The sequence below is a fragment of the Heterodontus francisci genome, chromosome 17, assembly GCF_036365525.1.
Source record: "Heterodontus francisci isolate sHetFra1 chromosome 17, sHetFra1.hap1, whole genome shotgun sequence".
Lineage (NCBI taxonomy): Eukaryota > Metazoa > Chordata > Chondrichthyes > Heterodontiformes > Heterodontidae > Heterodontus > Heterodontus francisci.
The window spans coordinates 74,900,059-74,923,854 of NC_090387.1; the positions used below are offsets into that span (position 1 = coordinate 74,900,059).

General features: G+C 43.6%; 1 protein-coding gene across 7 annotated transcripts in view; it reads left to right on the top strand.

Moving 5' to 3' along the window:
* kifc3 (kinesin family member C3) overlaps positions 1-23,796 on the top strand; it is a 57,480-nt gene that overhangs the window by 14,839 nt on the left and 18,845 nt on the right. For 2 of the 7 annotated variants that reach the window (XM_068049688.1, XM_068049689.1), the window contains 13 exons: positions 1,053-1,355; positions 10,300-10,466; positions 10,853-10,918; positions 11,029-11,169; positions 15,270-15,461; positions 17,007-17,180; positions 17,470-17,617; positions 17,947-18,077; positions 18,379-18,490; positions 18,737-18,918; positions 20,360-20,464; positions 21,155-21,285; positions 21,432-21,479. In XM_068049688.1, coding sequence (XP_067905789.1) covers positions 10,368-10,466; positions 10,853-10,918; positions 11,029-11,169; positions 15,270-15,461; positions 17,007-17,180; positions 17,470-17,617; positions 17,947-18,077; positions 18,379-18,490; positions 18,737-18,918; positions 20,360-20,464; positions 21,155-21,285; positions 21,432-21,479 — 1,529 coding nt within the window. In that variant the 5' untranslated portion in view covers positions 1,053-1,355; positions 10,300-10,367. The remainder of the gene's footprint in view (positions 1-1,052; positions 1,356-10,299; positions 10,467-10,852; positions 10,919-11,028; positions 11,170-15,269; positions 15,462-17,006; positions 17,181-17,469; positions 17,618-17,946; positions 18,078-18,378; positions 18,491-18,736; positions 18,919-20,359; positions 20,465-21,154; positions 21,286-21,431; positions 21,480-23,796) is intronic. The other 5 variants (XM_068049690.1, XM_068049691.1, XM_068049693.1 and 2 more) reach the window with 5 other exon arrangements.

A 23,796-nucleotide genomic window follows, 5' to 3' on the forward strand; every position in this document is an offset into this window, starting at 1 on the left:
GCATTTTTAGGTGTGTTGGTAATTCCCAAATGGGTGAAGGCTGTGGAACAGGATTTCAGTTGAGGCTGAGATGGTAGTTAAGCCCTTTCAAAGGAGCTGGATAAATACCCAGTTAGAAGTGGGAGTTGAGGTTAAAGGATGGAAAGTGGACTAGAGGATCAAATCTTCCTCGACATGACCTGCTTTATCCCTGGCAGAGTGTGGTGGGGGTGGGTGGGGAAGGTGAAAGCAGGCCTGGATTGAATTGATAGCATTTAGGGATCAGTGAATATTTGAGAGATTTTCCCTCGTGAGATAGTAAAGAGGTGGCTAGAGCCTGTGATGGCATCACTTGTTTAAAGCATCAGTTCACAAACTTTTTTGACTGTGGACCACTTTGGTGGGGCAAGAGACCCCGTGGGCCACCTACTGGTCCTACCCTACCTGCTTTTGCTTGCCACTGCAAAACACACCCTTCAGAATTAATGGGAAGAATGGCACCGTTTTTGATGAGACACCAATGAGGTGATGTCTGGTTCCAAGTTGGAGAGCTTCAGTTTCACGTCAGCCTCCACGTTTAGCTGGTTCCTCTTTGTTTTCAACCCCACGAGTGTTGAAATTATGATCTCACGGTTGAATGTTGTAATAGTAACATAAATCTTGCTTATAAATCGGCATTCTTGTTGCTCGTGCTAATGACGACTCGTGCTGCGCATGCAGGAACTGGTTTGGTTGTGTGATGTCTCACAAGTGGTGGGGATGAGGGTTCGGGCCTGTTCTCTGGTGTGACCTTGGCTGGGTTGTTGCGGGTCAATGACTTGTATTTTGGAGCAGCCCCTGGGCCACCTGGAGGACCCTTGTGGACTGCACTTTTGAGAATCTCTGCTTTAAAGTTTGTGGAAAGAATTCTTGACAGTTCAATTAACATCCAGCATCTAGCCTCTTTATGCTGGAGTGAAGCACCCTGGTCTTAGAATCGAAAAAGGATCCTGTTGTGTTTGGGGATCAGATGAGATGGGTGAAAGTTTCAGTTGTGAAATGTGTACAGAAAAACTTTTCTTTTTACACATCAGGCATCGTTGGAGGTAAACTCGTGCGGACAGACATCTTGCAGATTTGACTGTCCTACTGCTGAGCACCAGACATACGTTGGAGATATCATACTGGGCGATTATAAGAGGGACAGAGCTTCAGTTGAACTGTGAAGCTCAGAGATTTCCTCCTGGGCCCACTAGAGTTATGAAGACCTGCGAATGAGCGAGGTAAATGAACACAGGCCGCTCCCCTTTACACCTTCTGAACTGATACGTGCCAGGGTGAGTAAACTGGATGGGAGGAACTCTTATCGTCAAGGAGATCTGCTCCACATCGTGAAGGTGAGCAGAGTCTAGCAGATGAGCCCATGAATTGTGTCTCCTTACACGTATAATGGGACTATGATTGGTGGGCGGGGGGAGGGGTGTTGGTGAGGCTGCTCGATGTATCGGTGTTTGCATTGTACATCATGGAATAGATGGTACAGGCAGAGGAGGTGAAGTGCCATGTGCTGACTGGGGTGGGGTGCAGAATGGTGACCCCAAGATGGTTGGTGACTGGGGAAAGGGACAAGAGACATGGAGATCTACATTCAATCAAGTGGTTCTAGTGAAAGTGAACTTAAGCGTATGCATTTCCCCCACAATCAACTTTAAGTCCAGTGTGTATGTCCATCACATCTTGTTCATTTTCACTTTCTGGAGAAGGTGTACAGGTTCTTGTGCCCAGGCCAGTGTCACTGTAACGGAGGGTAACTTCACTGGCAGGTCACTAGGGCACTGTTTGGTACAAAGATGTAAAACAATTTGAGAGATTGGTTCCCAGTTGACTGTGTTTAAGCTGAGGCTGTGTGGGTAAAGAGTGAGAAACAGGCTCCCTTTAGTGTCTTTGGGGGTCTGCTGCATATTGCAACATGACTCTCAAGTAGGAGGCACTGTGACCTGCAGCCAATACATTCCATCATACAGTGGCTGGGGAAATCTGGCATAGGGCTGGTGCATCTGTCAAATTGGCCTCTTCAGATGTTGAAATTAGCCCCGTTCCACCACCTTACCCTAGCATTAGAACCAGGTGAAGGCCAAGTATCCTGGCACTAATTCGCCCATTCAGTTTGGGGGCTTCATGCACAGTACGGTCTCTAAGACTACCTAATGTTGACCTTTGACTGTTGGTGTGTAAATCTCAATATAATCCTGCATTGTATGTAACTTCCCTGCTCCTCCCTGTCTCTGTCTCAACAACTTGCTCTTGAACCAGTTCAGACTTGATCACAGGAATGGCTTTGCAGTCAGTCTAAAGCTGGCAATTAATACTCGATGTCAGCCATTGTACGGAAAGTTCTGGATGCTTCGCTGGCACCGGATGCTAGTACGGGGCCCAGGCTCCATGTGATTTCACAGTGAACTAAGCAACCTCAGTATTGGCCCTATGCTAAATTGTTCTTGATTCCTGTTGGAAACATTTGTGACAAAAACAAAGTTCATTTGCCCCTTGCCTACCTTCTGACACTCAAATGTTTCCCCCCACTCAGTGTCATTATACATGGTCATTGCCCCCATCTCACTCCGCTGGTACCACTGGCTCACATACAACTTCTGGCTCATTTGAATGGAGATCTGCTCCACAAACTAAAGCACAGACCTGCTGTGGTTTTGGGGGATCTCGCTGACCAATTAGATTCTCTGGTAGAAATGACTGTGATTTTACTGGACAAACAAAAATCTTTTGAAGAAACTCACCTTGGACTCTTCTGTCGGTATCCTCATTAAAAAGTGACAGAGATGCTTGCTTGATTTCTTTGGGCAACTAAACAAACTATCAACTATCCATGCCCAGAGGTGTTCCTTTTATTAGTACTGGTTGAAGAAGCTATTTCTGAAGTGTCTTGGTTACCCAGTGCCATGTTTCTGAAACTGTGTTAATCTGGACTGAGCAAAACAGTAGAATGAACAGGAAGAGGAAAGGAAATGGAACAGATAGGGAGAGAGAGAGAAACAGACATGAAGGAGATGCTAAAGAAGGAGTTGAGCAAACGTGGGCAGGAGAAACGGACAACCATGAAGATGAGTGAAAGGGATGGGCATAGAGGGAGGTCAAACAACATTTAGAAGCAATGATGCAGAAATAAAGGAGCATATGGACAAACAAGTGAAGAGAGAAGAGAGAGAAACAGACAAACAAGTGAAGGGTGGGGTGGGAGAAACAAAAGTGAAGGGAATCGCGATAAATAAACAAAAGTAAAGGAGGGAATAAAGCAAATACATGTGAGCCAAAGGATAGAAAGAGGCAGAAACATAAGTTGAGACATGAGTAAAGGAGGGAAGTAGGTAAAAGAAGGGATAGTGAGAGAGTCGGTGCAGAGGTAAAAGAAGAGCATATAGAGGAAACCAAGGTGGAGAATGAAGAGAAAATGAGGGGAAACAAAAATGAAAGAGGAGACATGTCGTGAGAAATGAGAGTGCATGGTGGCGAGAAAGAGAGATCAAAGCAAAATTGAAGGAGGGGATAGGGATAGACAGAAGTGCTAAAAGAAAATTAAAATGGAGTTGGGAAAATGTTGAGGACAGTGGGACAGACTTTTCTCCTCCTGCTGACACTATCGATACCAATTTAAGAGTTAGTTTCTTTGAGTGGGGTCTGCCCAAGAATTGCGTGGCGGATCAGGGCCTGCCTGCTGTTGGCCTAGATCTTTTACGATTGGACGGAAGGATCAATAGACAAACTCATCTCCAGTAAAACTGGCCTTACCCCAATTTGCAGAGCTTCATACACGAGTTTCCTGCGCTTGCTCAAAGGGTCTCTTCAAATTACAGCCAGATTTTCGGGTGTAGCATGAAACTGGTATTTTGTACTATTTATTGTTTTTAAGATTTATCCTCAGAGATCTGCTCTGCATCTTTTTCTTTTAATGCATTTTTATATCATAAGTAGAGGTGTATTGAAAATTGAAAAGCTTCCCCGATTTTAAGTTCTTGAACATGCTGTGTCCGATGGTCGAATGAATTGAAACTTCAATTTTCATTCTTAATGAAGGAATATATGGCGTATGTTCATTTTCCTTAGACCTCAACTCTAGATGTTTATTCTAATGATATTGATAGGAAATTTGAGCATAATTTGACATGGGCAAGATGGGCTTGTTTTTGGATCTAACCTCCAGGTTGCACCCCGGGAGGAAAGTCTGGTTCACTGTGCTAACTGATCTCAGTTGGAACAGTTGCAGAGCAGTGACTGGCTGCTATCTTTTTATAGATGTCTGATGGATCTTGACACAATGTCGACTACAGCTGAGACTGAAGTGTTTTGGAATTTCCTGTCGATTTTTTTTTACATCTTTGAATTTTTTTTAACTAAGGGACCAATTTCAGAGTTTCTCTGTTTGCCGGTTTCACGTACAGTGCTGATTTGAGGCAAGATTAAGGTTGCAGCAAGTCGTGTGACTATGCAGTTTGTTAACTGACCTGCAGAAAGAAGCCTTGTTTTGACTAAAATGGTCCTTCTTATTTCATGCTTCAAGTTCTTATAAAATTTCCCGTCTGCTCTTTTTGGGTGTGTGTGTACTTGTGGTGTTATAATTTTATAACTGACGAGGCATTCCTTAGCCTAGTCTGAAGCATTCTCTGACTGTCTATCCGGGGACCTGGATCCTTGCTGATAGTGAATGTGAAATTATGTAGTTGGGGGTTTCTCGAGTGAGGAGAGTGAGTTCCTCGGTTTGTCATGGAGAAGTTCACTTTATTGTTGTAGTCCATTGCTGATGACAATTCCAGGTCTCTTCACCTTTATTACTCCTGCAAGTTTATCACTTCCTACATTTTATTTCAATATATCCAAGTGTTGGATAAATCTGGAGGAGGGAATTCAATGCCAGAAAGTATTATGAATTTGCAGTTTAATATTTATTCTGTAATTTATTAATTTGAAATAAAACCCCTGATTTGTAATTTACAGTTTGACTAGAAAGCACAAAAGATCCAAATTGCAGTGAGCATCATCTTCCCCCACCCCCTCGCCTCCGTGTAAAGTGAGTGCCAACTTCTGCCACGGCCCCTCCACCTGCAGTGTGCTGACTCCTTGTGCAGCTGAGAGAGTCGTACAGACTAAATGGCAAGTGATAGCTGACAAGCTGATTTTTAATTGGTGTAGAAAAGCTGCCCCTGATATCTCAGTGGATACATGAACTTCCTGGTGAAACACTGACTCAGTTCATTCCTAGTCTCTGCTGAGTTAGGTTAATCTTAGACAGGACAGCAGTTGGCCTGAAGGTTGGGTTAGGACGGGAAATAAATCTGTTAGATGTCCTGCTGATGACTGTGCAGTGGATCTGTACTATGTGTGGATACCTGGTCTTGGTGGGACTAGCCCAGCTGTGATGCAGCACACTGCTCCCATTGTTGAATAATCTTCCAACATGCACTCTGTATGCTCACATGTGAAGGGTGGTCACTTGGCTGAGGTATGGTAGAGCCCTAACACAAATCCGAGGCCACCTTTCTGTGATGTTATGTTCCTAGGTTCTTGTATTCCAGTGGGATTCACTGTCTGTGTTTCTGTGATCAGCAGAGAAGGAAAACTTAGACAAATTTGCAAGATTTAAATACAAGGTGTCTTCTGCCAATGCAACTCACGTCAAACAAAATGGAAATGTTGAGAGAGGGTGAGTGGGTATGGAGCTGTCCCATTCCACTGAACCAGTCACATCCATTGGTGTCAGTTTTATTAGGTGCACTTAATGCCTCTTGTGATGCTTCTCCCATTGAATGTCCCCAGTCTGTCAACAGCAACAACGACTTCTACATTCTATGTAATTATACAGTGCATTTAACTTAGTAAACCTTCCCAAGGTGCTTCACAGGAGCATTTTCAGACAAATTTGACACCGTGTCACACGTGGAAATATTCGGCCAGGTGACCAAAAGCTTGGTAAGCTTTAAGGAGCGTCTTTACAGAGGAAAGAGAGGTAGCGACACATAGGTTTAGGGAGTTCCAGAGCTTAGGGCTTAGACTGCTGAAGGGACAGCTGCTAATAGTGGGGTGCAGTGAGTGAGAGTTGGAAGAATGCAGAGTTCTTGAAGGGTTGTAGGGCTGGGGGAGGTTATAGAGATGGGAGGAGTGAGGCCCTGGAAGGATTTGAACTTGAGAATGTGAGGTATAAAATGGATGTGTTTGGAGATTGTGAGCCAATATAGGTCAGTGAGCATCGGGGGCTGATGGGCGAACAGGACTTGTTGTAATTTAGTTACAGACAACAGTCAGAGGAGGTTGATTACCTAGTTCCCAGGTCTCTGCCAATGTCACTCTGAAACCAGCTGTATGGAATGACCTCCCTGGCTTTCACCTCCCTTCCTCCAGAAATTCTTCCCTCAGTGTTGTGACCGAGATAAGGAACTTGGCAGCGTGGGGGTGGCGGGTCAGAATCCATGTTCTAAATTCTGTGTGCTTGTTTTGGCCACGTTCTTTCCTATCAGGATAGGAACTGAGTTTCAAGTTTCTGCTCGGCTCCGATCTTATCCAGGAAGTGCCTCTATATCAGTACAAACTAAAGATACATAAAATAATCAAAAAGGCTAATGGAATGTTAGTCTTTATAAATAGAGGGCTAAAATATAAAAGGGAATCAGTTTTGCTACAGCTATACAAATCACTAGTTAGAACACGAAAGATTCTGTTCTGAGGACCACACCTTAGGGCATATTGACCTTGGAAAGATTGCAGCACCAATTCACCAGAATGTGTCTAGAGCTCCAAGTGTTAGATTATGAGGAGCCATTACATAACCTAGACTTGAAATCCCTGGAATTTAGAAGGTTAATGGGTGATTTGAGGTTTTAATGATTTTGAAAGGATTTGATCGAGAGAAACATTTTCCACTGGTGGGAAAGTCTAGGATGAGGGGACATGACCTCAAAATCAGAGCCAGGCCAGTTAGGAAAGAAGCTAAGAGACACTCTATGCAAAGGATGGTAGCAGTATTGAACTCTCTATCACAGAAAGAAGTAGATGCCAGCTCAATTAATAATTTTCTTCTGAGATTGATGGATGTTTTGCTAGCCAAGGGTATAAAAGGAATGGAGCCAAGGCAGGTGGGTAGAGTTAAGATCCAAATCACTTCAAGCACAAATATTAATTTTTTTTAAAAAAAAACAGTAACAGTGGGTAAGCTCAGTTAGTTTGTTTCTACTGTGCCTACCCACTGTTTCTGGTTTTTTTTAATGTTTGTGCTTGGAGTGCTTTGTGCTTTACAGTCTATTCACACCCTCTCTGTACTAACACTTTGTCTTTCAGCGCACCATTAACATCCCGTTTGCCTTTGTTCCACGACTTTCTCGTCAGTTATTCTCTGTGACCTTGTCCTATCAACACCTCTTTTGTTATTTCTTGCCCCACCCCCTGCTTCACTTGCTTCAAACCTTTTACATTTCTAATATTTGTCAGTTCTGAAGAAGGGTCACTGACCTGAAACGTTAACTCTGCTTCTCTCTCCACAGATGCTGCCAGACCTGCTGAGTATTTCCAGCATTTCTTGTTTTTATTTCAGATTTCCAGCATCTGCAGTATTTTGCTTTTATATTAGATTGGAATAAAGGTCATGCGTGTTATCAAAGTTGGGAATCTTTTCTAAAATGCATCCAGACTGCTTCCTAGATCACTGTTTCTAGTCCAACAAAAAGAAGCATTGATGGATTTTAGTTCTGGGAAATGAAGTGGGAAAAGTAACTGATGGGAGTAGGAGAACATTTGTGAATTAACAATTGTAATATAGTTAATTTCAATGTCAGAATAGAAAAGGTTACTAAAGAATCAAAGATAGGGATAGTGGACTGAAAAAAGGCTATGTTGAGTGAGATAAGATGAGACCTGACACAAATTAACTGGTTAGAAAACAGGTTTAGGGATGAGCAACGGGAAATGTTGAAATAAGACGGGTAGAATACAAGATAAATATATTCCTTTAAGGCAAAACGGAACGCTTCAAAGTATAGAGTTCCATGGATTAATAGAGATTGAAGCTGAACTGGAATTTAACAGGGAGGCATAAGGTAAAATTAGGGTCGACGACATAAAGAAAATCATGAGGAATATAGCAATTATGGTGGGAACATGGAAATGAAAATTAAGAAGGAATATGAAAAAGGCTAAGGTAGCTAATATAAAGGGAAATAATAAAGGTTTTTAATCAGCATATGAAAAAAATAAAAGAATAATGTAGGACCAGAGTCTACTTGTGGAGGATGAAGTGATGCCAGGGATATTAAATATTTTGCATTGATTGTTACAAATGAGGAGGTGAAATAATTTAGTGAACTGTAAAAATAGGCTTGATGCTTTTATATTAAAAAATGTGAAATTTAGGATGGATAACACTGGGCCTTGATGGTTGCAGAAGTTGGGACTGGAGAGCAGCCCATGTTAACACCTTTGTTGAAGAAGGGTAATATGGATAAACCAGGTAACTACAGACCACTTAGTCAAATGTCAACTGTGGGCAAACCCTTAGAATCCATAGTTTGAGATAAGGTTAATAAACATTGAGAAATGTTGGGTAATCGAGGACCACCAATGTGGATTTCTTAATTTGTCAAACACAATTTACCTTTTTGAGTATTGTTTGAAGAAGTGAATGATTTAGACAGATGAAGCGAATGCAGTAGATGTCAGGTATGTGGATTTTCAGAAAACGTTCACTGAGATATATCAGTAGGCTTGTTCAAAACAAAAAAAGCAGAGACAATCTAGCAGCACAAGTAGAAACTTGGTGAACTGACCAGAAATAGAATTTGGCTCAATAGGTATACAAGAGTGAAATACTGCAGGTGCGGGAAATCCGAACTGTTCTGATGATAGGTCATCAACCTGAAACATTAACTCTGTTTCTTTCTTCACAGACGCTTGTCTGACCTGAGTGTTTGTTTCCAGCATTTCTGGTTTTATTTGGGTAAACAAGTGATGCTTTTGATTCGAGAAGGCTGGAACTCCAATGGGCAGGGCTGGGTCCACTTGTATTTATCCCATGATTTGAATTAGGGAAGACTGTCAGAACTTGCTGACAACACAAGAGTAGGTGTTTTAGCAAACTGAGAGGAGCTGTAAAAGATGTTAAGGTGGGTGGAAAATGCAAGTTAATGTTGCTTAAGAGTGAGGTAATGTCTTTTGGCAGGAAAACCAAGGAATGGGAGCGTATACTTCAAAGGAAAGGGTGTGGATGAACGGAGAGCCTTAGGGGTTTGAATGCATATTGCCCTGCAAGTGCAGATATAAAACGATATGCTGTTTCGCAAGTTTGCAAATGTCATTTGGGAATTGATTCAGGTTTGTGATGTTGAATCAGTTTGAAAGCAGCCTAACCACCTGTACTGCTTTGGTTTTGAGTTTGTGTCAGCAGCAATAGGCCCCGCTTCAGGTTGACATCATCTCACTTGGTGTGGAGGCTGAAATTTCATTGGAAGAGCTCTGAAGAGTAGTCGCATGTAGATCCTTGTGTACCCTCTACAGCTGTAAAGGGATATCATCAATTCAGCCGGGATTAAAACCAGGAGCAGACCTGATTAGTGATGGGAGTTCTTTTGTGATTCACTTCTGTGAAACTTCTATTGATAAGACAGCAGAAAGTAACTAGTTTAACAGCTACTACAGAGTCACCTGACTCTCACTACAGTTCTGTTTGGTAGTTGTACTTTAGGTCTCTATCCCAAAAGTGTGAGATTCCATCTGGAGGATATGGGGAGGTTACCATAATCATTCCAGTTTCTTCACATGGCATGTTGGGTGGCTTCTAAAGAACCAATATCATGAGCAGTTCAACTTTAGTATCTTACAGTTCTGAGGAATGTTTTATACCCAAAACGTCAACACTAGTTCTTTCTGCAGATGCTTCCTGACCTCTTAGGTATTTCCAGAATTTTCTGTTTTGTCTAAACCATTGCATGGAATCGGACAGTCTGCTTCCCATGTCCTTAGCGGAGGGATCAATAACCAGGGGGCATAGATTTAAGGTAAGGGGCAGGAGGTTTAGAGGTGATTTGAGGAAAAAATGTTTTCACCCAGAGGGTGGTTGGAATCTGGAACACACTGTCTGAAGGGGTGGTAGAGCCAGGAACCCTCAACATTTAAGAAGTTTTAGATGTGCACTTGAAACTCCATCGTATACAAGGCTATGGGCCAAGTGCTGGAAAATGGGATTAGAATAGATAGGTGCTTGATGGCAGGGACAGACACGATGGGCCAAAGGACCTGTTTTTTTTCTGTGCTGTATATCTCTGACTCAATGTTCTCTCCTATCACCAGGTGGGAAAGTTCCCTGTTTCTCCTGTCCAGTGGGGAAATCGCTCGGAGTCATTCAAAAACACATCGAGATGATCAACTGTCTGCAGGAAGACAGATTGCGGCTTCAAGAGGAGCTGAACACGACTGAGCCCAAACGGCAGGCATCGGGCAGAACTCCGCAGTCTCAGGTATTCTGGCCTTGTGTGCAGGTGTCGAGAGAGGTGCGATAGAGCACAGGGCTGCACAGGTCAGGCTGGGCCTAATGACAGGAAGTTTAATCTGCTCTGTTGTCGTTACCATGCAGCTACGTGGTAATGGCATGTGAGGTTTCAGCCAGTGCCTGCACTTCTGAAAGGATAGCTTTCAACTTTGGAGAGTGTTCAGGTTGTGCCTCTCTCATGCTTGCCATGCAGTGCTGCCTAGAAGTCGGGTGCCTCTATTTTGGGCCTCAGTATTGAGTTGCCCGTAGTTCTCAGTGACAGTGTTATCCACCTTTTTGCCTCTTGTAAGTAGAGACAATGAGTGAAGCATTGTGATGGGTACGTGTGTCTAACCCCTGGTGTTGTGCCCACAGCTAGAGGGGGTGGAAGTGAAGCTGTCTGACCAAACGCAGGAACAGAGCAAACTGTGCTCTGAGCTGGTGAGACTCCTGCTTTGTTACCACAAGTAGATACTTGTTAAAATCTTGTGTTCCTGAGCTCGCATGCCCGTGGGTAATTGGGACTCATTGTCTGCCTATTTCTTCAACAGGGCACGACCGACCTGGAGAAACATTTAGAAATACTGGTCTTGGAGAATGATCGATTGAAGCAGGAATTAAATAGCACCCAGCTCCAGCTGCAGCAGCTCCGGCTCTCTCTCTCTGCGTGCACCGACTGTGAGCACAGCAAGGTAAACATTTATATGGCACCTTTCCCGACCTCAGGATGTCCCAAAGTGCTTCACAGTCAATTAAATCATTTTAAACTGTGGTCACTGTTATAGAAAATGAAGCAATGCATTTGTGCACGGCAAAGTCCCACAAACAGCAATGTGATCATCAGATCATTTCTTTTTCAATGATATTGTTTGAGGGATTAATATTGGCTGAGAAACAAGGGAGAGCTCCCATGCTCTTCTTTGAATAGTGCCGTGGAACGTTTTACATCTACTTGAGAGGGCACACAGAGCCTTGGTTTAACATCTTATCTGAAAGACAGCACCTCTGACAGTGCAGCACTCTCTCAGTACTCAGCCTAGATTGCGTACTCAAGCACCTGGAGTGCTACCATGGAACCAAGGCTGACCTCTCTGTTACAGGGTGAACACCAAGCTGGGTGTCAGCCATAGTTTTGGTGAACTTGTTGGTTACGCTTTACGGAACCTCTTGGGTACAGGGCATGGAGCCCTTTAACTGGTGCACTTGGGATTTGCTGAGTGCAACAGGACCTATTATCCTATAGATTCATGGAATGTGAGTGTTGCTGGCAAAGCTGGCATTTGTTGCCCTTGTGGTGCTGGCAGGCTGCCTTTGACTACTCCAGTCCTTGTGGTGAAGGTATTCCAACAATGCTGTTAGGAAAATGATGAAGGGGATGGTAAGGAAATACTCCACCCGGCGCTCAAACCCAGTACATCACACTAATCTACTGGAGAAATATTCTGAGTTCTTGTATATATTCTCAAGTTGCGCTGCTGTGTTGTCCTGAGAAGATGATGGTGGGTCATCCCCTTCACTCGCCTCAGTCCATGTGGCTGCTACAGTGATATTAAGGATGGAATTCGAGAGCACCTTACCCAGCGATGATGCTGGAGTGACAATATAAGTTGAAGTCAGGATGGTGTAATCTTAGGGAATTTGATGATGGTATCCCTGTGAGATTTGTATAATATGCAAATTGAGTTGGGAGCAATTTTTTGTCATTTTTTTTTACTGAAACACTTATTCCATCAAACAATTTGAAGCCAGCGTCAGAACAGAAGGAGAGGCTGTGGACACTGTTTGTGTTGGGGTATCACTTTTGTGTTGGGGTAATGAATATGTTTGTGAATTGGACTAGGCTAAAAAAAATTAGAGATGTTGAAAGTACAGCTTGAGGAGAAATGGTGATTGAGCTGTGCAGATTATCAGAATAAATCAAGTCTACAAATTCTATTGGGTACCTTGCAGTGCAGATCTCGAAGTCTATGGCTCTAACAAGTCTACTCTAATCCTAGCTGTTGGATCTCATGTCAGAGTCATCAGTTTATTCCCAAAGAATGTTTTTACTTTATTTGTTCATGGGATGTGAGCATCACGAGCAAGGCCAGCATTCATTGCCCATCCCTAATTGCCCTTGAGAAGGTACGACTGCAGTCCACGTGGTGTAGGAACACCCACAGTGCTGTGAGGGAGGGAGTTATAGGATTTTGATCCAGTGACAGTGAAGGAATGGCGATATAGTTCCAAGTCAGGATGGTGCGTGGCTTGGAGGAGAATTTTCAGGTGATGGTGTTCCCAGGCCCTTGTTCTTCATAGTGTTAGGGGTTGCGAGTTTGGAAGGTGCTGTTGAAGGAGGCTTGGTGAGTTGCTGCAGTGCATCTTGTGCATGGTACACACTGCTGCCACCGTGCATCGGTGGTGGATGGGGTGCTGATCAAACAGGCTTATTGACTGCTAATTTTGAGCTTCCTGAGTGTTGTTGGAGCTGCATTCATGCAGGCAAGTGGAGAGCATTCCATCACATTCCTGACTTGTGCCTTGTAGATGGTGAACCGACGTTGGGGAATCAGGAGGTAAGTTACTTGCTGCTGAATTCCCAGCCTCTGATCTGCTCTTGTAGCTAAAGTATTTATGTGGCTGGTCCAGTTAAATTTCTGGTCAATGGAAACCCCCATGATGATGGGAAATTCAGCGATGGTAATGCTGTTGAATGTCGAGGAGAGATGGTTGGATTCTCTCATGTTGGAGATGGTCATTGTCTGGCACTTGTGTGCCACGAACGTTATTTGCCACTTTTCAGCCCAAGCTTAAATATTGTTCAGGTCTTGCTGCATGCTGGCACAAACTGCTTCAACAACAACCTCTTGTATTTATATAACAACTTTAACGTAATGAAATGTCCCAAGCGCTTTACAGGAGGATTATAAAACAAAGTATGACACTGAGTTACAAAAGAAGATATTAGGTCAGCTGACCAAAAGATTAGTCAAAGAGGTAGGTTTTAAGGAGTGTCTTAAAGGAGGAAAGTGAGGTGGAGAGGTATAGGGAGGGTATTCCAGAGCTTGGGGCCTAGGCAACTGAAGATGCAGTTTCCAGTGGCAGAGTGATTAAAATCAGGGATGCACAAGAGGCCAGAATTAGGGGACTGCAGTTATCTTGGAGGGTTGTGAGCTGGAGGAGATTCGAGAGATGGGGAGGGGCGAGGCTTCAAGACAGATTTGAAAACAAGGATGAGAATTTTAAAATCAAGACATTGCTTTACTGGGAGCCAGTGTAGATCAGCAAGCACAGGGGTGATAGGGGAATGGGACTTGGTGCAAGTTAAGACATTGGCAGCAGAGTTTTGGATGACCTCAAGTTTGTGGAGAGTAGAAGGTATAAGACTAGCCAGTTTCAGTAGTGCGAATGGTATTGAATGCTGTGCAATCATCAGCGAACATCCCCAGTTCTGACCTTGTGATGGAGGGAAGGTCATTGATGAAGCAGCTGAAGATGGTTAGGCCTAGGACACTACCCTGAGGAATTCCTGCAGTGATCTCCTGGGGCTGAGATGATTGACCTCCAACAACCACAACCATCTTTGTGCGAGGTGTGACTCCAACCAGTAAAGAGTTTCTTCCGATTCTCATTGACTTCACTTTGGCCTGGGCCCGCTTGGTGCCGCACTCAGAAAATGCTGCCTTGACATTAAGGGCAGTCACTTTCGCCTCGTCTCTGGAATTCAGTTATTTTGTCCATGTTTAGACCAAGATTGTGATTTAGGTCTGGAGCCAAGTGGCGCTGGCAGAACCCAAACTGAGCATCGGTGAGCAGGTCATTGCGGAGTAAGTGCTATTTGATAGCACTGTCGACGACGCCTTCCATTACTTTGCCGATGATGGGAGTTGACTGGGGCGGTAATTGGCCGGATTGGATTTGTTTCTTGTGGACACTGTCCAAGTCCTGACCTGTGGCCTCTATCTCAATTCAGCTCTGGCCAAACACCTGATTTCTGAATGTAGGATGAAACCTTCAGCAGAGGTTCTGTTCACAAGACAGGCAGAAGGATAATTGGGAGGAAATGATGTTTTACCACACGTCTCCTGCAAACGCTGATTTCTTGCGGGGCTACAGTTCATTGGTGCCTATGTCCCTCTTGTGCGGTACTAGGGATGTGGAGCAGTGTAACCTGATTCTGCTATCACCTACTAGCTGCACACTTGCACTCACCTACAAGGGTTGCTGGTGAACAGAAACACTGGCTGAAACCTCGACACGCGCGCAAAAGAATATAAGAAATAGGAGCTGGAGGAGCCCATTCACTAAGATCATGACTAAACTTCTACCTCAACTCCACTACCTGTCCTATTCCAATATCGCTTGATCCCCTTACTGTGCAAAAATCTATTGATCTCCATCTTGAGTGCACTCATTAACCGAACATCCACAGCCCTCTGATGTGGCAAATTCCAAAGCTACAAAGAAAGCAGAGGTGAGGATCGGTGCAGGTGAGGCTGTAACTAGTAAAACATTGATCCCAGTCTTGGCAGTTGCACCCAGGTAAAATATGACCAGCATTTTCCCACACTCTGTGCTAACAATGAAACAACTGTGCTTCAATCTGTTGCTTCTGACGCACCTGCTGGGACTGTTGGTAGCAGTGCATTCATTGTAAACATTCAATAAAATCAGAAAATATAGTAATGTGCCAAGTTCCAGCAGCAACTGGAGAGGGAAGAAAATCAACCTAACGTTTCTGAGAGACATGTTGACAGGTTTATCTTTGATTTTGGGTGTTTAAACTGATCTCGTGTTCTGATCCCTGCCACAGGAAAAAATGCGGCTGCGAGAGCAAACAACTGGCCTGCAGCTGGAGCTGGGAGAGAAGACGCAGCTCCTGGCTGAGCTGGAACAGCATCTCAAAGATGTCCTTCAGGAGAAGACTGAAAGGGAGGAGAAGCTGACTAAGCAGATCAGGGACTGCCATCTCGCCCTGGCCAAGCAGCCGACACCATCAGTTAAGGTAAAAGCAATTGCACTTCCAAAACAATCTGCATAGCTCAGCAAGGATGTGGAGCCATTGGGTTGGAGCATTAGACTTTATACTACGGATGTGGAAAAGGCTGGTTTGGATATTTATTCTATTATTGTTACATGCTCTCCTCTGGTCAGAAACTTCACTTCAAGTGGTGTTTATTTATCTAGACTCTAATATCCACATGTGGCTCTGATTTCTGCTTCACACTTGGTTCCGTATTTCTTTTTCATTTTTAAAACAAAGATTCTGCCTAGGTTTCGCAGGGAGGGATCAGAAAAGAAAGAACTTGCATTTGTATAGGGCCCTTTCACAACCTTGGCATTCCAAAGCACTTTATAGCATTTTGTTCTCAAAGTGTAGTTACTGTAGTAATGTAGGAAATGTAGCAGCCAATTTGGGCACAGCAAACTCCCATGAACAACAATGTGATAATGACCATATAATTTGTTTTAGTGATGTTTGTGGAGGAATAAATACTGTATAGGACACCAGGGAAAACGTTCCTGTTCTTCTTTGAAATAGTGCCTGGGATCTTTTATGTTCACCTTGAGTTGGCAGACAGGGCCTCTGTTTAACGTCTCATCTGTTCCTCTGACAGTGCAGCACTCTCAGTACTGCACTGGATTGTCAGTCTGGATCATGTGTCTGTAGAGTGGGACTTGAACCCACAACCTTCTGACTCGGGACAGAGTTCTACCACTGAACCACAGCTATCACACCCCCAAGATGTCCATACCCCCTGAGTTTTCTGCCACCCTTGTGGACACTCAGGCCCCACTTGTGTTGACCAAGTTTTGCACCAACTTTAGTTGGTAATGAGCTCTGTCAAAAGGCCTTTCAATAAGGAGAAATGGGAGGAAGAAGAGAAAGATGACTGACTTTATCAAAACTTGTGTTTTGGTGTGGGTGCCTGACTATCAGAATAATGCTTTACCTCCGAACTAACCCCTATGGCAATGGGGTATTAATTCTTTTCTTTGTTTAATTGTTGCTTCCAGAGGCATTGCTGCACCCAACATTCCCCACTTGCCTCCACCTCCCCATTCTCCCGCTGATCCGCGCCTCCCCAACTAAGTTTAACCCCTTTGGAGGAGTCGCTGGGTTACTATAACCCCTGCTCTTGCTACAAGCTAATATGATCACAGTGCAGTCAGGTCAAGCTCTGAACAGTAGCTTATGGAAGTGAACCAGTGGCGTCTGCAATCAGTCTTTCCATCAGAGAATACTTTCTTTCCATTTTCTTCCACTTCTCTGCCTTCTCCCATTAATCTTGCTACCATTGTTCTCATCCTGTTCAGCAAAGAAGGCTGTGTGCTATTTTAGATCTTCACAATTTCAACAATATGCAAGAACTGTCTGTGGCTGAAAAATTCTCCATCCATCTAGAGCTGGGCAGTGCTCTGTGTACTGCTCTAGACATTCATGTCTGTGTTGGCTGGGTGGATGGGAAGATGTAAATGTTTTGGACCTGGCCTTGATTCTGGGTTTGGTGAACGGATTTCATTAACCTTGTTTTTAAACCATGTGTAGTATATTGCCAAAAAAGTGGAAGTTGAGTCATCCAGGACAAAGCAGGAGTTAGAAGAAGCCCAGGCTAGGAATCATTACCTTCAGGAGCAGATTAGTATCCAGAGGCAGCTGCTGGCTGAGCAGGAACAACAGCTTCAGGACTCCTGGCGAACTTCAAACCAGCTCCAAGCTCAGGCAAGTCCATGGCATCTTCTGTTCCCTTCCACTAACATTAATGAAACTCCAGTAACTGGCTAGCTACAGATACTTCAGGCACTGATGTGGCTGCTCTCTAGCTATAGCCAAGGATATGCAAAATTACTTAGTTATTTTTGTTAATCTTTCTACTAGAGTGAATGCTAACTCAGTTATACGTATATTAACTTGGAATCCACTTGCTAGTTCAGTGCCCTCTCTGCTCTTTCGCATTGTGTCAAACGTTCTAAGCCTACTGCCTGGCAGTGACACTTAATCTAAATTGCAGATCATGATGTATGAAGCAGAACTTGAGCGGACTCATGGGGAGATGCTTGAGGCATTTCAGGCAATGGAAGATGAGAAGAACCAGGCTATTGAAGAGGTCTTCCTGCAAGCCCGATCTGAAATGAAGGCTGTGCACGAGAATCTGAATGGTAGGTGATGCAGAAGAGGCAATGGGTGGGGTTGGCATAAAGAACTAGCATTTAATAGGGTCTGTGAACAATATGTGGATAGTAATGAGTGACACAATTTAGCCTATCTGTTGCTGTTGCATACAGTGGAGAGCCTTTTAGGAGATTGAGACAAACTGTATGGAACCTGTGTGATCACGAGCAGGGACAGATTGAAGTTGCAGCACATTAGGGAGGAAATGAGTGAAGGCCTATTATGAGATCAGCCTAACACCTAATGTATATCAATGCTAGACTATGGGGAAAGCTGAGGGACTTTCCAATGTGGATCCTCTCGTCTTTTCCTGCAGGCGTTCGAATGAACCTTCTCTCCATCCAACCAGCCCTAAAAACACTAACCAGCGATTACAACTGCCTGAAAAACCACGTCCGGGATTTTCCCTGTCTCCTGCAGGATGCTGTAAACCAGACGAAGAGGGAGGTGAGATGAAAATGCTTTGGCACAAAGTATTGCAACATACACCACGAGAGGAAGGGTGGGGGAATTGGCAGGGATGGATGCAATGTGAGAAAACAGGAGGCTCCGAGCTGACAGTAAGCTTGGCGTAAGCATGATATGGAGACCAACCGTCTTTATGCTCTGCCTGCTGTGGTGGTGGTAACTTTTTGGTGGATCAGCCATACTTCTTCTTGGTAACAATACGTGTTAACCTGCCTTTGTGCTGTAAAGTGCTTTGGAAAGGCACTGCATAAATGAAAGTCTTGCTTTCTTTTCTTTTTAGATCTACCAGGCAGTGGAGGAAGCAAAGAAAACAAATCAGGATCTGCTGCACAAGTACAAGCGAGAGATGCAGCTGCGCAAGAAGTGCCACAATGAGCTGGTACGGCTCCGAGGTGAGTCTATTCTTAACGTGCTTGGAGAGACCTTCATTCAGCAGCTCTTGTGTACAATTACTGTGGGTAGGAGACATTGGTCTGAAACTAACAGTGAATGGCACACAATGCCTGCTATGAGAGCAGAGGGAAGGAAGATGGTCGTCAAGAGCTGACTTTATGGATGCAGTAGAAACAAAAAGGAAGTTCACATTTCAGCTCTCAAAATTCCATTTCTTTGACACACACTTTTCTGCTGTTCTTCAGGGAATATCCGTGTGTTGTGCAGAGTTCGGCCTGTAACCAGAGAGGATGGCACTGGGCCCAACACCAGAAATATAATTTCCTTTGACAATGATGATGATGCGGTTCTGTATGTATCACACCGGGGCAAAACCTCCATGTTTGAGCTGGATAAGGTCTTCCAACCACATGCACTGCAGGCAGATGTAAGTGATTGTAACATGAGGGTTGATCTTTGATCAGTTGTTCACTGGGATCTTGTGCAAGTCTGTAAGTACTGTGGTTGGTTAAAGGTCTAAAGGCGCCAGTCTTCTAGGAATTGCGAGATGAGAAACAATCACGGTCCATCTATCTGCCCACCTACCATCATGATAGTCACATGATAGAACAATAATGAACTTAGTGACTAATTATAGCACACATTTAGCAATTATTCTACAACAAACCCAGAAAAATGCAAAGAAACTTCAGTTAATAGATACACTAAACTTATTCAAAAACATTTATTTTCAGCTAAGATCCACCATCAAGTATGAATTTATCTTCATCAGTTTATCTTCTGAGAATCAAGGGCATGTATAATGATATCCTGTGCACTGTGTAACTTTGTTTCCATTCAGTTTCCTCTGGGCCACTCCCTGTTTCCTGTCGCTTCTTTGTGGGGAAAATAGTTGAAGTTTCTCATGTTTAGTGTATGTGATGTATTTATTTATTTAACCAGTTGTGTGAGGGGTTTTTTTTTGTATTCAGTCTTGACTCCCTGAAAGTCAGTTTTGTCACTGCAATTGTAATACCTCCACTGAAGTATGTATTTTCTGGAGGGTGTCCTGATCAACATTCCTCCAACACCACCAAATCTACATCAGCTGATCATTCACCTCATGGCTGTTTGTGGGATCTTGCTGTGTGCAAAACGACTACCCTATTTGCTTACACAACAGTGATTTACACTTCAAAGTAATCTGTAGGCAGCGAAGCCCTTTTGGTATCCTGACAGTGATGAGGTGCTACATAAATGCAACTCCTTGAATCATGGACGTCATTTTGCCCAGTAGGAAGACTGTAAACAGTTGTGTGCAGGGTGCGCGGAGTTAAATGAACACACTTGCACCAAAGATCCCATCTGTTCCCAGCATCGATCAGGCTTCCGCTGAGTGAGTGGCATTTAAATCGGTTCAATTTATGCTTCTCGGATTAGCTGACCCTTTGCTTCGGGTTGGTTCACTTCCATCAAATCGGCTAGACCTTCCTACAAAATCACATATTTCTGGCTCACCCTGGCTCTTTGCGAGTTGCTGTCCAACTTATCAAAGCCGACTGAGGTTCTTGTAACCCCCAAATATAGGTTCAGGTGTCTCAGGCCAGGGAGTGGGAAAAAACACTGGCAGCTGAGCTTTGCTGTGAAGGGTGGTTAGTTTAACATCCAGACTTCTGTAGCAAAGGTGAAATACTGCAGATGCTGGAAATCTGAAATAAAACCACAAAATGCTGGAAATACTCAGCAGGTCAGGCAGCAACTGTGGAGAGAAAAGCAGAGTTAAGATTTCAGGTTGATAACCTTTCAACAGACTTCCGTGTCTTGTAAAAATTCAAAGTTATTGTCAGAATTTTAACTGCTCCTTAATCTCCTTTTTTTTTAACCCTCAGATATTCCAGGAAGTCCAGGCCCTCATCACTTCCTGTATTGATGGGTATAATGTCTGTATATTTGCATATGGGCAAACTGGCTCTGGCAAGACGTATACTATGGAGGTAGGATTTTTGATGGAACTCTTGTAATTTCTATTTAAATGGATAAATCCCTTCATAGAGTCAGGAAACTCGAGAGTTTATGGATACTTTGCAGGGAAAGCAGTTTGAGAGTAAGGGGATCAAATGACATTTTTTTAAACTGGCGAAGTGCACCACATTGACCCCTTCAATCCAGTTCACATACTTTCCAAATTCTGCACTGCTGTTTTAGCTGATGTGAATGTGAATGACCTGAATTAACCTGGCTATAATAAAATTAGCTCCCTGGTGAAGTGCAACAACTCCAGGATATCATCACCACAGGAACTGAAAATTATCAGAGCTTGCTAATGGGCTTTTGGGATCACAGTTATACTTCTGGCAGAATGCTACTATTTTCAGCTACCTCTTTTTTTTCAAAAGGGCTTTCAGATCCTTTCGCTAACTGGAGCATTGGAATAATCAGTCTTGATCAGTCATTGCGGCAGGATGTCTGTTATCCTGTTCAACAGTGTTTATATTTCATAACGGAGTGCAATTTATTGTATAAAATCTATGTTTCCGAATTGATCATGGGGTTTGCTTCTTTCTGTACTTTCTCTTTACTATTTTGCCAGTAAATTCCGCCCCATCTGTGGGGAGTAAAAAGATGCTTTTTTTTCCCCAGCCAAGTCTGCATGTAACATTGATGAGCAACCTTCATTTCTCCAGGGTTCACCCAAAGACCCTGGGATTAACCAGCGGGCTCTGCGGCTACTCTTTGGTGAAGTAGCAGAGAGGTCAGCAGACTGGGACCTGACCATCACCGTCAGCATGGCTGAGATCTACAACGAAACACTCAGGTATGTGCGCCTTAATGCTGTTTAGTCTGCAGCAGTTTTGGCCACTACTGTGCAATGGAGGACTGCGTTCCATGTGCTAGCCTGTTAAAAGTACAGGGATAATCTATGGATGTGGCTGCTAATAGTAGTATTTTCTCTTTTTATAGAGACCTGCTGGGGTTTGGCCCCCAGAAGACTGAGGATCTAACTATGAGGTTACTAATACTTGCACTCTGGTGGGAGGTGCATGGGTGATGATTGGTACAATGCTTTGGCATGGCTGTAGAGCTGACTGTTCTTGATATGAAAAAAAATTGTGGGCCTGTTTATTTCAGTTTTTCCAAGTGGGTCAGATGCATCCTCCGTGAGTAGTCCTTGCTGTCCTTAGGAGGTCTGCTTTAGCCCCCATTCCCTTCACTCATTTCGGGGAGCTCTCTAGCTTGAGCCACAGTGCTTGGAAACTTGGGTCACCAAATCCCTTGATTGTGCTCATTGCAACTTTCCCCCCATCATTGGAAATTTCAGAAGGCAGGTGATGAAGATGAGATCTTGAGTGATGTAATGTGATCACACTAAATGGGGGTACATGCCTAGCATTTCTGGCAGGGCAATTTTGGGAAACGCTGCAGGATCTGCACCGACTGAGTCCTTTCGTGACCATGAAGTGAAATTTTTCCCTCTTTGTTTCTCCTCCCCATGAAAGGTTACCGATCTTTCTTCATGTGGGATCCTAGATAGTTTTTGTGAAAAATTCATTCTTCATGGGAAGTCCATTGCTGTGTATACAAACATCCACTTTCCAGTAAAGATCGGTGGATATCCATAAGGAGCAGAAATCCTGGCTTCCCCAGCCCCAGATATACTTGAGCACAACTGGAGCACTCCCATTACTGCCTTGACTGTGACCAGCTGATAGTACAGAAAGCAAACTTCAAACCTGCTGGCTCCCTCTTGGTCTCTCTGTCTTTATACCATTACTGAATAGTATTTTTATCCCCACTGGTCTGAGGAAATCCCAATCAGAACAGTTTCACTTCCCTTGGAGCTGGTCCAGCTTTTTCATGGTTCCTTCAGCCAACCCCAGCTGAAAGGTGAGAGTTCCTTCAACATCTACTCTCTTCTCTCCCCTCATTCTTTCTGTTTCTACCCTCTCCTGAGGCTGCATTGACCTTGATCTTCATATTTCAGAAAACTTTCACTTCGCTACCTGAAGGGGATAAATACGGGAACGGATCATTCCAGGGCTTTAGCTATTGCTGGCATGGGCTAATCATGGGACTAAAAAGGATCGGTTGGAGCTGATCCATTGCCACTTTTGTAATTCTGTTGCTCGTTAACAGATACCTTTGTTGTACATAACTGATTATTTCCCCTGATAATAATGTCTACTTCAATGCTGACCTGGTTGAGTGGCCATTCAGCTTGGTATCAGTAGCGATGTGGTCAGTACTTTCTGAAATCAACAGAGCAAACTAATGATCAAATGTGCACAATTCGCAAAGGCAGTGTTTGGGAGCCAACAAAATTACACTCTTATATATAAAAACCCGGGTGCCAGATGGGTTAGATGCGGAGTAAAGCTCACTTTACACTGTCTCATCAAACAATCTTCTGCAAGATATAGCATGAGATGTAAAGCTCCTTGTGGTGCTACAGTTGGCACAGAGAGATGTTATGGTCAAATAATTCAGTGTTCGGTTTGATCATCTTTGACAATGAAAAATGTGTGTTGGAATAAAGAAATCCACTAAAATCAGCAAAGTCAGTGATTCTAACAGCTTCACCAGAATTGATCTAGTGCAACAATTTGAAGGAAATTGTATTTTTCACAATTTTTTAATGGAGAGAGAAAACTGTAAAAGTGGGTTCGGTTTTCTTACTATATAAAAAAAAATTGCAGTTGAATTTCAGTATAAAGGAATGGAGGATACATTTCAAAAATGATCAATTAAATTTAGTCTGAGCTTTTGAAAAGAAAAGATCAAGTGGATGCCTTCCAGAATATAACCTGAACCAGATTATTTCTTGAGTAGTCCAACTTGCTGAAGCCTTTGTGATGACACCTCCTGGACTCCTGTGTAAGTTGTAGATTCCTGAGCCAGACTGAGCAAATTGGCTATTTGATAGCAGACTTTTCATGGGGCTCTTTGCCTTCCCTTAGGGAGCACATGAATGTGTTCAAATCAGAGTCTTCAGGTTGCAGTTGCAGAGGTTTGATTTAATGGCTCCACACCCTCCCTTGCCTAAAAATGCTCTCTTCTTCCCCAGTCTTTTTACTCCCAAATAAAGTCTTAGAGTCTCACAAACCTTTTTTTAAAAAGTTCTGTTGTAAAATTCCACTTTTCTGAGCACAGAATTCCATGTAACTGCTGCACCCACAGTCTCCCTGCTGTCTGGTGTTTGCTACTGCTCTGTGGCTGTTGATGTTGTCTTTTCCTTCTTGTGGTTGTATGTCTGGTGGTGAGGCAGTCGGTGGATGGGCACTGATGCTACTCATCCTGTTGTTGAGGCCACAAGACCCAGCTCCTTGTT